Below are 15,847 nucleotides of genomic sequence, written 5' to 3' on the forward strand. Positions count from 1 at the left end.
GTGAGTTTTGGGCTGCGAGTCGAAGACAAAAAAAAAGAAGAAACTGCAATTGACGTTTCCTCCATTTCTGCTCCCTCATGCATCAGCAAGATCAGCGATATTTACTCTGTCCACTGATGCATTTAATTTGTGTTTTATCGCTGTGTGCATAGCTGATTTATCGGCTTTGTAAATACAGCTGGACAGCCCCCTACTGAATACACTGACGCTTTTTGCCATGATTGACAGCTGGCACGGCATCATAGACCCCCGTTCTCCAGATTGGTGTCCTCCTGCGTCACCGTTGTTTCCTCACATCAAGAAGAAATGTTAAGAATTGCCACTCGGGTGTTTGCTGCACTGGAAGGCCGCCCGTTGCGATTACGTGCGGCGCGCTTCCCGTAGTAAGGGGATCCTCTGGGAACAAGGTAATGACAGTTTTGGAAGGAATCAAGATGCATCAGACTTGCGGCTCAGAGAGGTCCAATGCGGTCAAAATGGCTTCCAGGTGCGCCGCATCGGAACACAGACAAAAGCCATGTGCGCCGCGTGATTCTGTCGGAAATGTGTTTTCAGCAGCGCGCTGGATGTTTACCGTAAGCCATCACGGCGATCTGGCGGTTCATCTCTTTAAATGTCCCTAGAAAATGGCTTCATGCTCGCATTTCCTCCAGAAGACCATGCTCGACTTTCACAAGAGACACTTCCATCCCCAGTCTTTATATAATATTGCGGTATTTCAAAGTTGACATATTACAGAAAATTGACTTTTGAATAGCCTTTATGCAAATTGTTAGGTCTTTGGGGTGCCTGCTAACCCATAAAGTGTGAAATTAACAACCAGGTAAAGATTTTCTTATCTGCTATTTCTGAAAATGTGCTTGTGGGGCACATTTACTTAAATAACTGCACCAATATGGCATTCCTCCACCCATGACCTAAATCATCTAGGCTGGGTGAAGATCCAAAGCCACTTTCACCTGAGATTACGCAGTCTGAAACACTCTCAGACATACACGCCTACAGCCCCCTCAGGTGCAACACCACTCATATGCCAAAGCCAAAGGGTAAGCAGAGCTGCAGTGAGTTCAGTTTGATGCACTGACTAACCTTGACTTCTGTGGCAAAACTTGTTTTCAAAATGGTTGCAGTTGTTTCTTAGTTGGGGATTTATCCACAATTTGGTGTATGAAAAGCTGAGGGAAAATTATTTTATTGTTTTTAGGGACACTCATTGTCATGGAAATAATTTCCATACCTATCCCTGGCCCAGCATTATAAGGTGCAGAGTATACCTAAAAATGGGCTTATTTCAGTGGCACAAGAAATTTGGGGTAAAGTGTGCTGTAGCTCCTTGTATGCATGGACAGTGAACACCCGCATATTTATTTTTCAGCATTCGCAGATTTTTGAAGGGGAACGTATACTTCGTTGTGCTCATGACAAAAGCATGTCTAATATGGAAATATCAAGGAACTATGTTGAAATGAGGGAAGGAACTTTATTAATTCATATTTAATATCTAATAGAAGCAAGTTCTTTGCTGCCACCTTGTGGCATCTGTGAGTACTTTCTGGATGGGTGTCAATTATTTGAAGAGTAGCATTGTGTCATGTTATCACGCCTGTTTATGGCAAAGAACTTAATAATGAACGAACCAGAGTAGCTTTTGCCCATTCATAAAGAAGATCAATGTTTTTTCTTGCTACAAACTATTTACAGCAATGCATCCATCCTGTCGCGTACACCGTTATCCATTCTGCTGTAGGGGCTCATCACTTGTTCTGTGAATGCAGCTTTATGTCGCATTTAATCACCTTGAAGACTCACATGAGAGCAGAACCCGTGCCAAGTTTTCAAGCCGCTGCAGCCATAGGAGGACACTTAGCCCGTTTTCGGACAGCCTTACAGCGCTAAACGCCCTCCGAGCGAGCGTACATACGTGCTCGATCCCCCCTCGACTGCCGTTAAACTTAATTTATTCGGCGGGGTTGGACCGCCGCCATGATTAAAGAGCCCATTCATTCACTGATGCTGCATTGATGCATATGTGAACAGTGATGGGATGCGGTCCTCTCCTCCGGTCTGGCTTCTCACAGGTGCCCCCTGCAGGTTGCAGGGTGACATTGCTGCATCTATCAATAACACCTGCGCCGATGTAGTCGCTCGCTGCATTGTGATTAGGACTGCTGAAGGCGAGTTATCTCCTCTGAGGGAAGAACAGGTCTGGATTTCTCACACCGGAGAGTGACTCAACAGCGGAGGTAAACAAGAGGCAGAAAGAGGAGAAATGTGCTTGACTCGTGTGTGTGTGTGTGTGTGTGTGTGTGTGTGTGTGTGTGTTCAATGCTCGCGTGTGCATTATTTGCATGTCAGCATCTCGGGAGGAGGCATTTGTCGGGTTCAGGAAGAAGGAGCGGGAGAGAGGACCAGGATGGCTGAACTCTTCCACAGTGTCACTTGAGGAGTCATGAATTGAGTGCGGGCGGCGAGGCGGGCTGCGTCTGAGTAGGAAGGATCGCAAAGTCGCATCATTTCCATACTTCAAATGATAAATAAAATCAATCAATAACACTTTGCCCAGCATCCCACTGGGCTGACAAAAGGGTCTTTAGATACGAGATTTAGATATGATACATTTCGATTTGACTTATGCAATGTATTTCTATCTTGAGTCAATACAGTAAGATGTTGCATTGATCACTTTTGATTGCCACTTATCCATTTTCCATGGCGCTTGTCCTCATTTAGTGTCGTGTTTGCACTGCATTGGTTCGATGCCAGCTGTCTTTGTACAAGACGTGGTGGACAATCTGGACTGTTTTTCATCACAGGGCACATATAGAGACGTAACTATTTGCACCTATGAGCAATTTTTGCCTTGAGTGAAGATAAAATGTATGCGGCAGAAACCCCCTTCACACAGGATGGCCTGAGCCAGGAATCGAACGCTGAACGATCTGTGAGCCAGACATACTAACCACTAGGACGCCCTGCTGCCTCATTGTATTCAATAAAAAGAAACATTTGTTTTTTTGCCTTCTAGCAAGGATAAAAAAAAGTGACAATAAAATGCACACACTTTCCCTACATTGGGAACAAATGATAAAACACATTTAACACAAAGTTGTATTATTAGTCACCCTTCAGATGTGTCTTTATTTGTAACTATGTTGTGGCAAATCGCTCCAGCAGCCGTTGCGGCCTCGACAAGATCGAGATATTGCAAATATTTTAAAGAAGACGTCTACAACTTGTGGAGGTGTCACTTGCAACGCGTACAGATGCGGAATAACTTTATAACGCATTTGCTGCCCAGTACTTTCTCACATTGCCTCCTGTCGGGATGCGGCAATTGCGATGTGTTTTTTTTTTTTATGCATCTGTAATTAAGTGTTGACCCGAACCGGTACAGTCACACAGCTTGGAAATGCTCATACCTTTGTCACATAGTTGCTTTGCAGCATCTCTTTCAATGACTCCACCATATGGAAATGGGGATCGAAAACTGTGAAATGCTTTTTTTTTTTGAACAAGTAAAGATGTTGAATTTTCGGGGGTGAAATCAGTGTCGAGGAAGCTCAACATCATCCAGTTCAGGTGCTGGTCGCAGTGGAAAGTGTGACGGTGGCACCGTTCAGCTTCTTTCTTGGAGGTTTGCGGGCCACTCTTGTCCAGCTGTTGGCTTCGGTCTGCCTACAAAGTGTCTCTTATCAGTCACTTTATGGACTCCAGTGAAAGACTGCTAAGAGGCCTGGATGATGATACAATGGATCATACACAATGTAATGCGCCTTTTATAAGCAATATTTTTTAATTAATTAGTCTTATAAAGCAAGCGATTTATAAAGCCTTGGCATGGTCGTTGATATGAATGTGTTATTTGCATAAAAGCTGACAGAATCAATTTGATTGGATTTCTCATGTGTTTGCACAACGTGATGCTGTAAAAGCAAGTCTTGCCGTCGTTAAATGGAAAGGATGCCTTATTCGACGGCCAGTTTAAATACAGCACATCGAAACTTTCCTATTTGGACAGGAACGTGGAACAGGAAATTGTGCTATTAACAAAACATTAATAGCAAATGACTAAATGGTCACAGTTCTTTATCGGGCAGTAATTGAGATGAAAGGAGCAACAGTTGAGTCATTGCGGCGCGCTCGTAACGACTCACCCCGGGGCTGTAAAATATGCAAAAACAGCTTCGCTGCATCCAATACGCACACCATTTTATTTAATGTATTATGTCACTCCCACTGTGTTTGTTGTTTTTTGTTTAAGTGTGGCTGCACAGTTAGTTTTGATAAAGTGGCAAACTGAAATGTTGCACAAACCGTATTTAACGGTCTTGTAATCTTGTGTGTTTCCAGATTTACACAGATTGGGCCAATCACTACCTGGCCAAGTCGGGCTGTCCGCGGCTCATCAAGGACCTCAGCCAAGATGTCGCTGATGGAGTCCTGCTGGCGCAGATCATCCAGATAATAGGTACACACACACACACACACACACACCATGCATCAACCATATGTATGTTTCTACGTTACCATTAGAATGTGATTTAATACAGATTCCAGGTAGTGCTTGTCGTCGCCAGCCACACATTGTAAGTGTGCCCAAAGCGCCGCACCAATAAAATCAATATCAACATTTCTATCCAGGCCTAAAGAGCCAGCAAATACAAAAAGACGATCTTGTGTTGAGCATGTCTCTTCTGATCACAGGGAATTTTGTACCAAGTGACATTTGTTAAGTTGTGCGATGCAAGATGAAGTCTGACAGTTGATCAACTGACTTTAAATTGGCGCGGACGACAGCGTTTTGGACCATCTGCTGCCAGCTTTCATTATCACTGCTGCTTCGAATCTTTAGAATCACCAAATGATGCCACAGTAAATGGAAATGGGATCCTCATTGATTCATTCCTATGCTGTAATGTTTGGCGCATACGGCCCAATGCTTTCTTTAGTCCCGCCCACTGGGCGCTTCAATTACATCAAGTGTGGTGTAATGTGTGCAGTAATTTTTATTCACTTATCTGTTTAATGAATTTGTAGCTAACAAAAAAATGGCTGATGCACATATTCTACTAAATGCATACATTAAAAAATATATATATATTATTCATTATTATATCATCATTGTACATAAAAGACCACCATGACTACCCTGAATGTCTGCACTTCATTGAAGCAATGAACTATTTTACAAGATACACATTTGAACTTTTATATAAATGATCTGACATCTATATATACATATAATATGTACTGTTTATTACGACTAAATGTGGCCTATGAGCACAAAAGTTTGCCCACCCGTGCTTTATTTACTCGTCTACCACTTTTTTTGTAATCGTCATGAGTAACAAATGTGTGGGGGGAAAAAAACTTTCATAACTTTTCTTTGTCTCTCCATTGCTGCTTCTCCTTATTGTCTCCTCGTGCAGACAATTTCTTCTCCATTACCTCTCATTGATGCTGTCCATCCTCCTAAAACTGTCATCATACTTCCTTGAACTGACTCACGCACACGCACACACACATGCTCTCTCTTTTTTCTCTCCCTCTCCGTTGAATTGAAACTTTACCCTCCCCGCTTGCCCCGAAACAGACAATGAGGCCACGCTCTGGCCTGTCAGTAATTCTCTGGCAGCAGCTGACGAATTAGGCAGCTTTGCTTCCCAGACGCCTCGTGTGCGCACACTCGCACACACGAACGCACGCACACACACCCTCCTGCGCTCCAACACTTGCGCACATGCACTTCACCCAGAGGTTTCTGTATCCGCTTGCACCTGAGCTCACTGGAGCGGACTCAGTGGAAGGACAGTAAACAAATCTTTGTGTCCTCTCTCTCCTGCAGCCAATGAGAAGGTGGAGGATATCAATGGCAGCCCTCGGAGTCAGAGCCAAATGGTGAGTCTTGTTTTTTTATTCTGACCACACGCATTACGTTCACATTCTGAGATCCAGAATGCAAAATGATAAAAACAAAAAAAGATGTCTTAGTAGCATAATGTAGCGCTCATCATTGCTAATTACACCTTGGAGCAATATTTTTCCATCCCATCATATATATCATTTGAATGCAATACTGGTAGTCCTTAATATGCAAAGTACTTTACACTGTTTTAACCTGACAAGCATCCTCAAAGTTGTTTTTTTTAAATAACCCCCCTCCCTCCTGGAGAATTTGAGCCTGTTTATTGTGACCATTGTGCCCTTTTGACTGCCATTCAACACAACGTCGGCCTAATGAGACTTCAGGCTGGCAATTCCCGCTTACGGTATTTTCATCACAGTGAGATCATTACACCCGCTTTCACTGGCGTTTATGTGATATCGCTTCAGCCGTGGCCAACCGCCGAAAGTGAAAAAGTAAATCCGCTGCTCTTTTAATGAGGCGGCGTGGGTGAGCTTTGAGGTCGAGCCTGACAAAATGCAGCATCTTTGCTCTGCTATAGCCATCGTCCCAGTATGTGTTCATATGTTTCCACAGTGCTATTATGTAGGTCGTCCAGACAGGACAAATTGATGGATTTTGATTTAAAGTCTCGGAACATCTGAGGAGAAAATCTGGGATTTGCTCCAAAAGAAGTGCGCCCGTGCAATTGGTTTCACACATTTTGTGGCGATTTTCAGCTGTTTTGACTCGCTCCTCCGCGACGAGTCCAGCTGTGGTGGAAGTCGGCCGCGCTGAGTTAGGAAATGGCACTAAAGAACCAGGAAGGAAGAGGGAAGGTGAAACCTGAGAGTTAGAGGTGTCAGATCGAGTTTCCTGGAGATAAACTCCAAAAGTGATTGTGGGCTTAACTCTTGGCTCAGCAAGCAAATGTTCCTTTTTGTTTTGTCCTGCCATGTTTACTGCAGTTCGGGATTCTAAAATGTATTGTACTTTAGCAGCAAATGTTCTGCAGTGAACCAAATTCAAGACGAAATAGGTCGCAGTGATTCTTCAAGTTTTGTACAAGTTCACTTGTATTCAACTTTTCATTTCAACACAATCTTTAAAAGCTGCTTGTACATTTTTTTAGTCGAAAGTGTGCGTTATACATTGAGGAAAGATGACAAGTTCAAGGAGTGAATGGTTAATTGCATGTAAGCAACAACTATTTTTGCATACAGTCTTGTTTTCTTCGCCTCTTGGTCCAGCGCATCTTCTACTGCTGATTATTAAAGAACGGAAGCTCAAAACAAACATTTAATTTTCTGGCGAAAGAAAAGATTCTGCACTTTATTTTGGTGGTCCTTATGTTGTTAAGGAGTACAATATTTTGTGGATATTGAAAGATCAGTCAAAATGCTCTAAAATGGCTGGCAATATGGGGAACATTGAATGAGTTGAATAATGTTACACTAATATCAAGCAAATATTTTGGATGGTAGTATTTTTTTAGGAGGTGCTTAGTGTATAAAGTTTGAGAAGTCTTTTATAGGTGTTATGGCATTAAATATGTGGTTTCGGTTATCAAATTGTTATGGACTGTATCAGTCGTATCTCCTAGCGTGGTGCTTGTGTGTGTGTGTGCGTGTGTATGCAGCATTACTCTTTTCTTTTTTTTGTCTCCAGCCACTTACTAAGCCCACTGATCCCACCCCACCTGCTCCGGGGGGGAACAGAGGGTCCAGCCAGCCTGGGAATCTTAACTTTAAGGAAGCACGCTTGCTTCCACAGTGGGCACGAAAGGAAGGAAACAACTGACAAGCACTTGAATACACACACACGTCTACAACCAACAACAATGTCACACTGTTATGTCATATATATGGACAACAACTCTCAAGATTGTGTCCGTTCATCCTGAAGAGCATCCGCAAAACTGTTTGATGGGGTTGAGGTGGAGTCTCTCAAGTTCATCCACACCAAATTCATCCAACTGTGCCCTCCGGGGTCTTGCTTTTATGCACTGGGGCCAACAGAAAATTGCCGTCAAAAAACTTTGACCACACATTTCGAAGCATTCATTTACTTGTCCTACTGAATTGGATCCTCCCAATGCTTGAGAATATGTCACAGACAGCAAGTTAGCAACTAACTATTGGGAGTAGATGAGTCCATTTAACACGTCAGTCCCCAAATCCCTGAGCCTTCTTTTCCAAGTGGAAGGTCTCTGCAGGTGTGTCGAGTGGACCGCACCCAACCAGGCAGCTGCATGAGCAAAGTCTTGCGCGCCAGTTTCAATGCATGTCAACTAATCTAGGCTACGTTGGTGGAGCAAATGGTTATTGAAAAGAATGTTTGCCACGTACGGCATGACTGTGTAGGCAGTACATCAACGGATGCAAATTATACTAAATTAAAACGTATATATTTGACTTCTCGTGTGTCATTAGTATTGAAAATGGTCAAACAGAGCCAACTGAAACAGTCCGCATTAAAGCACCGAAGAATGCTTCACGACAGGTGGTTCAATATAATTGCAAAGTGTCTTAAATTCTGAGCTTTCTGCTGGATTGCTTGCGTTTTGATAGTAAACCGATAACTGCATCTCACATGCACCTTATTTTAGTTGGAAAGAAAACTTGACATCATGACTACGAACTTTCCAGCTCGTAGCAGCGGATGGCAAAAGAGCCTTATTCAGCATTGGACAGAAAATACGAAAAGTCTCGCAACACTAATCCTCCTCATTATAGACAGACATCGTTAGCAAAGCACGCATCGCTTCCCCTGGAATACAGATGAGTGTGCACTTTCATTTTCTCGGGTTTGTGCGCCTTTTGTTTCAAGCCGCCTCAGCAAAGAGTCTCGTGCAAAAAAAAAACACAACAACACGTCACCTCGTAAATGATGAATACGGTTCTGTGAATGGAGTGATGCGGCATTTGCCTGCAGAAGCGTTTTAAAAGAGATTAGATGTAACAACTCACCACTTTATATTCAAGTCTGGCAGATTTATAGTGTGTCGCGGATCATATTAAAAGCAACCGTCCTGGCCAACCCTTCATACACTTGGCTCATGGGCTCTAAACTTTTTAATAACGCTTAGCGCATGAAACATTTCTGCACTCGTGATTTAATGGCTTTGCGGGGGAGGGGGGGTCTTACGTGAATAAACTGATGAAGCCTACTGGGATGAGGGGCAAAACGTCTTGATTTACTAACCTGAGAATATAATGACCTGGATGAATGTGAATATTCACAGGCTTTTCCAAATACGGTCACAGGAACCTTTAGTTGTCTGTATGCATCGTCCCTGGAACGAGTAAGTTCCCATCAGATGCATTTTGCAGACCGCCACCCTAGCAAAGCGTTCTTTTGAATACCAAAATAAATGTAAACATTGTCTACAGTCTGAACTCACATTCTGTCGGTCAATCAATCGAACTTTATTTATATAGCACCTTTCGGACATTAAAACGCAACTAAAGGCGCTAAACAATCAAAACATCTATAATACAATAAAAAGAAAAAAACATGAGAAACCATGTGAGGAAACACTGGAGCTAAAAACTAAAAGACAATCAAATAAAAACAGTTAAAAGCTTTAAAAAAGAAACGGAATAAAAGGCAAAAACAAAGCTGAACGACAATATGATAAATCAATGTCACGCAAAAGTTCCCGTGGCAGAACACTAACAATAACCTCAAATTCTGCATTTACAACAAACCTGTGGACATACCAAACCCAACTCAATTTTGGCCAACAACTTTGAAATTGAACCCATTGCCGTCAGCAAGGCAAGCCCACTATTTAGCCTCAGCAGCAGGTTTGCAGGGCGGCCTTTGTGGTCTAATTGAATCTAGTGTTTCTTTGAGACTGCAAAAGCCCACCGGTCTCATCTGGACCCCATCTGTGTGCTGCCTGCACTCCACCACCGACATGAGGACGGAATGGCACCGACGTATTCTTCGTCGGCCAGATGCTTCATCATCACCGCTGCTCATTAATAACCTCCACAACCAATTGATCATGTTCCTAATTTGAAGCCCACGCCAGGCTGGGGTTTTAGCGACCAACTGGCACCGGGTCCTCGAGTTGTTTACAACAGCGTGGCTTGTTCCGGAAAGAAAAATGGCAGCAAATGGATGATGGGAACTCTGGGCTCAGGGAGCTTCCCCAATGGCGTTTTGAACGCCAGGTGATTGGCAGCCAGCATCCCGACGAGGCGCAAGGCAGATGGCCAGTTCTCGGCTGCTGAAACTAAAGCTGTTCAGGGAGTTCAGCGTCTTCGCTTGTAACCAGAAATCCATAAGTCAATATCGACTTGTCTAGGGGGTAAAAACGTACGAAGCATGTTCATCTCTGCCAGATGTTGAGGTAGCAAATAAACTTTAATTTAAGGGGGGGGGGGGGGGGGGAATAAAACCTCCTGATCCGCTGGTTAGTTTGCTTTCACCACTCATCTAGTTTGTTTCCATATGCAACAGCTGGTTCAGCAAGAAGCCCTGAAAACGACACTCTACACCGCACCTCAGGCAAAGTAACCAAGAAAGTGCATGTATTCTTATGCCCCAAGGAAACAACCTGGAAAGATGCAAAAGTTGCAAACAAGTTGTAATATTTCAAGAGTTTGTTTACACTGCCTGTAAGTAGCCCCAAAATAACTCAAGCCTTTTCAAACTTTACACTCCATATACAGTAATCCTGTAATGTGTATCAATCACCAGCTTGAGGCTTTAAAAAAATAAAAATAAAAAGTTGATGCAACTCCCCGGAAGTTGGCAGCTCGTAGCTCCCATGCCACCTCTGCACGCAGCGTGTGTGCTGGCTCTAAGAATATATAAACTGGTAGCTGTACAAGATATAAGTGCAGTCAGGAGGGCTACAATATTATGTGTGTTATCGTTTAATTGCTTTCACAGCTCTCAATTCGTCATCGTGCACCACTTTTGAGGATGCGCCTATAATCATGATTTTCCACTTTAAGAAGGACAATTCTGTCCATTTTGGCGACTGATTAATGACTCCGGGTAAAAAAAAATTAAGACTTTGACTATTTGTCCACTTTAGCAATCCCAAATAGAGCAACCAAAAGACTTGTTATGGGCTCACTAATTGCAAGCTTTTAATCACTCGTTAGAACTGAGTAGCACCGGCAGATGTTCTGCTCTGATCGTTTAAGCAATGAAGATTGGCCCAACCTTTCGATCGGATACAGTTTGACCGCATCGCAACAGCTGCAACCTTCCTCTCATGCATACAGTATAAACTCAGGAGTAATCCTATAGCGGTCACGGCACTTCCTTGGCCGCTAATGGCCCTGACACTGAATCCGAAATGAAGCCATCAGATTCAATTTAGAAGGCGGGCACGCTTGGCATGTTTTAAGAGGAGAACGAGTCATTCATCCGCCATGTTGAAAATAGTTAAACAAGCCCAACTGCTCAGAGCTGAGGAACATTTCGATGTGTTGTCATCTTGTATTGTCACCCTTGCTTGTGCTTTTGTCTGTTTGAATCCACCATCCATCTTCACCAATGAAAGCGTCCTTGCTCACAGCCGGGCCACCCTGATCTTTAGTCGGCTGCTGCCCCCCCCCCCCCCCCCCATCCACGTTGGTCTCACTCACCTTCATTACTCACCGCGTCAACAAAAAGTCGCTTGTCATCCGCAAACGTGCGCTGTGTATTCTGCGAGTCAAAGTTCACAAGTGTGGCCAGCTTAGCTTTTCACACTCCCTCCCAAAAATGCATTTGAGGCCGCTGGGTGAATTGACGCACGTCGGCCCATTGCTCAGTGACCACACAATACTCTTCTTTCTTTCTTTTTTTTACTACAGCCAATTCGATTTTCAAACCAAGACAAAATTGAAAGAGCTTTGTCTGTTTATACTGTAAATTCTGTTATTATTATTATTATTATTATTATTATTAATTGTATTATTATTATTATTATTATTATGTTATGTATTATTTTATAATATTTATTTATTATTTTTATTTGATTAGTTATTTTCAGTTGTCATTAAATGTGCACATTCCGTTTCTTTAACTTCCTACATTTGTATGCAAGAGATGTACCTGTAAACTTGCATGCACCACTTCCAGCTTGTAGCAGTGCTTGAATATGTCCTGCAACTGCCACGATTGTGTCAGTTGCTCCAAGTACATCACAAGGTGACATTCAGTGCTCGCCTTTGGTATTTCCACACTTGCATCATTTCTCGGTCAGCGGGTTGCGCAAACGGTTGTCTTAAAATCAGCGGCGAGACCCTTTTGGGAGTGCGGGGGCCCCAGACGGCACTGACAGCTCAAATCTGTCGGCTGTCAACAGTAATGCCGTCCGTCATGTTTACCTACGCAGAACAACCCCGATAGAGCGAGTGTGCATGAGAAAGTAGACAGTTGTTCCCTCTGGTGGACCCGTGTGAGCGTTAAGAAGTCATCAAGACACTCTTAATGTCATTCCCACCTCTTTTTATTTTCATCTTCTGCCAAATGTTTTATTGCATACTTACCTATACGAAGACAATCACTGACACAAAAGCCAAGGTAAGATTTTATTGTTATGCTCAATAATATAAAACTAAAGCCCCTTTTTCATATCATAAGTCTCTGACGGGCTCCATTTGGTTCCACTTGATTCCCTCATCATGACTAAAAGTTTGTTTGCTTTGTTGCAAAGGCAATCAAACACACTCCAAAACACCCTTGCGGCACCAGATGCAGACATTTCAAGGAGCATAACTCATAAAATAGCAACAGGTGCCATTCTTCTTTAACTCCCATCACAGCACAGGACATAAACGGCGACTTCCACATGTTCCACAACGAACCCTTGAGAGGTCGAATCGATGACAATGCAGGAGCAACTAGAATGTGCAGCTTGGCTTTGAAATATTGAATTAGGCATGGCAGTCCATTAGGTTACGTCTGAGAATGTTACTTATGGGCTCTCTGAAGGCTTTTGTGTATTTTTCATGGTAAATGTGTAGAACCTGATGAGTGCGGACGTAGAATGAATGCATCAGGTTGAACAATAACCTTCTACCGTACCTTGACGAGAATGCCATTTTCTTTTGTTTTTGTCTTGTGGTTGTTGGCATTTTAGCTTGTTCCATCGGGAATTGCCAAAGTGGGGCACTGGCATGATTTGTTTGGCACCATTTTTTTTTTTACATTGAATGCCCTTCCTGATGCAACCCAGTTTGGCTGCAGCAATGGACTGATGTATTATTATTATTATTTTTTTTTTTTTTAAGAGCTCAGTATTGTTCATTCGGTAATGTCATCATCATTGCACTTTTTTTTTTTTTGTATGTGGGTAAGTATGTGTATGTGTATGTGCGTGCGTGCGTGTGTGCGTGCGAGTGTGTGTGTATTCGTTAGTTCACCAAAAACCTATTAAAAAAAATCCCATACCGTTCACCTAAACCGCCGTCAGGAGACCCGAGGAAGGACCAAAGAAAACAAAGGAAAGTGAAATTCAGTTTTTGTTGTTGTTTTTAACCCTCTGCCAAAGAGGTAATGCTGGGCTAAGGAAGACACCACTAAATTCAGGTGCTGGGAATCCACTATATGAAGCTATGTAGTTTGGTCCTGATCCATTTCAGAAGTGTTCAGCTTGGGGTGACAACTGAGTGCTGCTTAGTATTTGGAGGCTAGAATCAATCAACTGGATGCTGATCTGGAATGTTTGGTCTTGGCGGAGTTCGACGCTTATCCATTCCCTTTCCTATGTCCTACATGCAGTAATGTTATTGGTGTTGCTGTGAAAGAGAGGCAAAATCACAAACACTATCACATGGTGTCAAACTGTTTCAGACCACATCAGTCCCAAGATAAAAAAATATATTAAAAAAAGAGAAAAAAAAAGATGAATGGACGTTTGACTGCCTTACACATGTGGACAAAAAGCATGCCTGCGAGGCAGATGCTTACAAAGCCACACGGACAACCTCCAAGTTTTATGGTATAGCAAAACAAGGCAATCTATATAATCAAGACATCCAGTTGCTATGCACATGCTCAGATAATACATCATGCGTCCTTTAAAAGCTGACAGAACTCGAGCATTTCTTTACACAAGCAGGCATGCCACTTGTTAACAACTCACATGACATTACTGCTTGATATATTAGCACAGGATGTCACAAAGTTCCTCTGGTGAAAAAGCATTAGCTATATTTTAATGGGGGTAAAAAAAAATAAAAAATAAAACCGTTAGCGACAACTTAGCCGCAGAAAAGCAGTGACATGCAAACATTGTCTAATTCAAATAAGCTCAGCTCAACAGTGTTGATTAATTAAGTATACTGCGGCTATGAAAAGCAGCGCGGTAATGCGTCACTTCAGTGAGAATGATGGGCCGCCTAATTGGCTTCCAAGTGTCCAAGAGGAATTATTAGGAACAAGAGGCATTCAGCCATCAGACTAACTTTTGTACAGTGATGCAAGAATGGTTTATTTATCCATCTGATGTGTTTGGCAATGGACTTGATATTTATGCACTGACTAAGGACTTTTAAGGATTTTCCAGTTGATGTACGGCATTTTGGTGAAATAAAACCTGTCATTTATTAAACTGTGCCCTCGCGTTGTAAAATGCTTATGCTCGGTTTTCCTAAAGGAGCTTGTTTTCTGGCAATTGATACGTTGGCTCACTTTACTTGACAATTTCATCTCAAGCAGAACACTTTCCAATTCGAGCCAGCGCCAGCCACTTGATGCCCAATGCGACTTTTACAAGTGAGTGTGTTAATCGGAGGAATCTGAATATAATCTGAAGTTGATTGATTTGTTTCGGGGGGGTTTTGTGGGGGGAGGAGGGGGATTCACAACAGCTGTTGGGCATAAGCATTGTTGCTTATACCAGGAGGTCATGTCAAAAGATAATACTCAAACTCCAGTGACTCTCAAAATGGATGGATGGATTGTTTTCCATCTTTGTTTTTAACTTAAGTTCAGAATGACTCCCTTTCTACTATATTGAGTTGTACAGATTTTTTGATTTTTTTTTTTGTGGTGCTGTTCAAATGTGTTGCAAAGTTATTTCCCTCACTCTTCATCTTGAAAAGTAGTGAACAGCCAATTGTCCCTAGAAAAAAAAACATGCATTGTGCCAATAAAGAAAAATTGGTTTTCTATTTTTCATTTGACTGATGCGTAAAATAAACCGTCCCTGATATAAAAATCCTTGTATACTAATTAGTGGGTGGGGAGTTATTCTGATCAAATCCTGCGATTTGGTCTTTCAATGGAGAAGGTCTTGGCTCCATCCTTAATAAAAGTGAAGCTCTTCCCAGAATTGATGCTGACCAAGATCCATCTTATAAAATCACATTAGTGCGTCAGGCAGAAAATGGAGACTCTTGCACCCGTGTCTCCGCCCCATTTCGACACTTAACTTCTCTGTCACTTAGTTAATGGTTGAAGACACAACAACAGGTAGCGTTCGAAAATGCAAAAGTGGCCAAAGATGTCCTTCTACTTTTTTCTTATTACCTGCATTGACTTCTCAGATCTGTTCCTCCTATCAGGGCCACCAGACTCAATATGACTGCGTTCCTAGATTAAGGTTAAATCATTCAATATTCTTGCCTGTTCATTCGTGTTGACTGCTGTAGATGACAGGTAGCAGCAGCGCATCGTGTGCTTTCCAACACAGTAGACTTCATGCCACCAAGCTTTTTTCTCCACTCAGCTTGTCCGTGCGCTACTTTGATTTGCAGTGTGGAAACACATTATCACCCAACATGAACATATTCCCCTCCTTATTCTGCCATGCTTCACAGCAAGTTTCGTGTGACTCCTTTTCCTTTTGGAATTCATTACTGAGAGCCTCATCAAAATGTCCTTTTTTCCAACTTGCTGATAAAGGCTGTTTGGTGGATGCCGCAAAAGCCAAAAGTGCTCACCAAACTAGCAGTTAGACTCCGCCAGAGCCCTGTGGAAAATGAATGCCCGAGCTGTCATCGACAC

The 15,847-nt window shown here is 42.6% G+C and overlaps 1 protein-coding gene across 15 annotated transcripts in view; it reads left to right on the forward strand.

Moving 5' to 3' along the window:
- Positions 1-15,847, forward strand: part of nav3 (neuron navigator 3) — a 188,647-nt gene that overhangs the window by 97,082 nt on the left and 75,718 nt on the right. For 14 of the 15 annotated variants that reach the window (XM_086058357.1, XM_086058359.1, XM_086058349.1 and 11 more), the window contains 2 exons: positions 4,351-4,468; positions 5,846-5,898. In XM_086058357.1, the coding sequence (XP_085914483.1) occupies positions 4,351-4,468; positions 5,846-5,898 (171 nt within the window). Of the gene's footprint in view, positions 1-2,165; positions 2,244-4,350; positions 4,469-5,845; positions 5,899-15,847 lie in introns of those variants that run through there. The other variant, XM_086058360.1, reaches the window with a different exon arrangement.

The sequence above is a fragment of the Leptonotus elevatus genome, chromosome 17 (genome assembly GCF_054856555.1).
Source record: "Leptonotus elevatus isolate MCC_2025b chromosome 17, RoL_Lele_1.0, whole genome shotgun sequence".
Taxonomy (NCBI): Eukaryota; Metazoa; Chordata; class Actinopteri; order Syngnathiformes; family Syngnathidae; genus Leptonotus; species Leptonotus elevatus.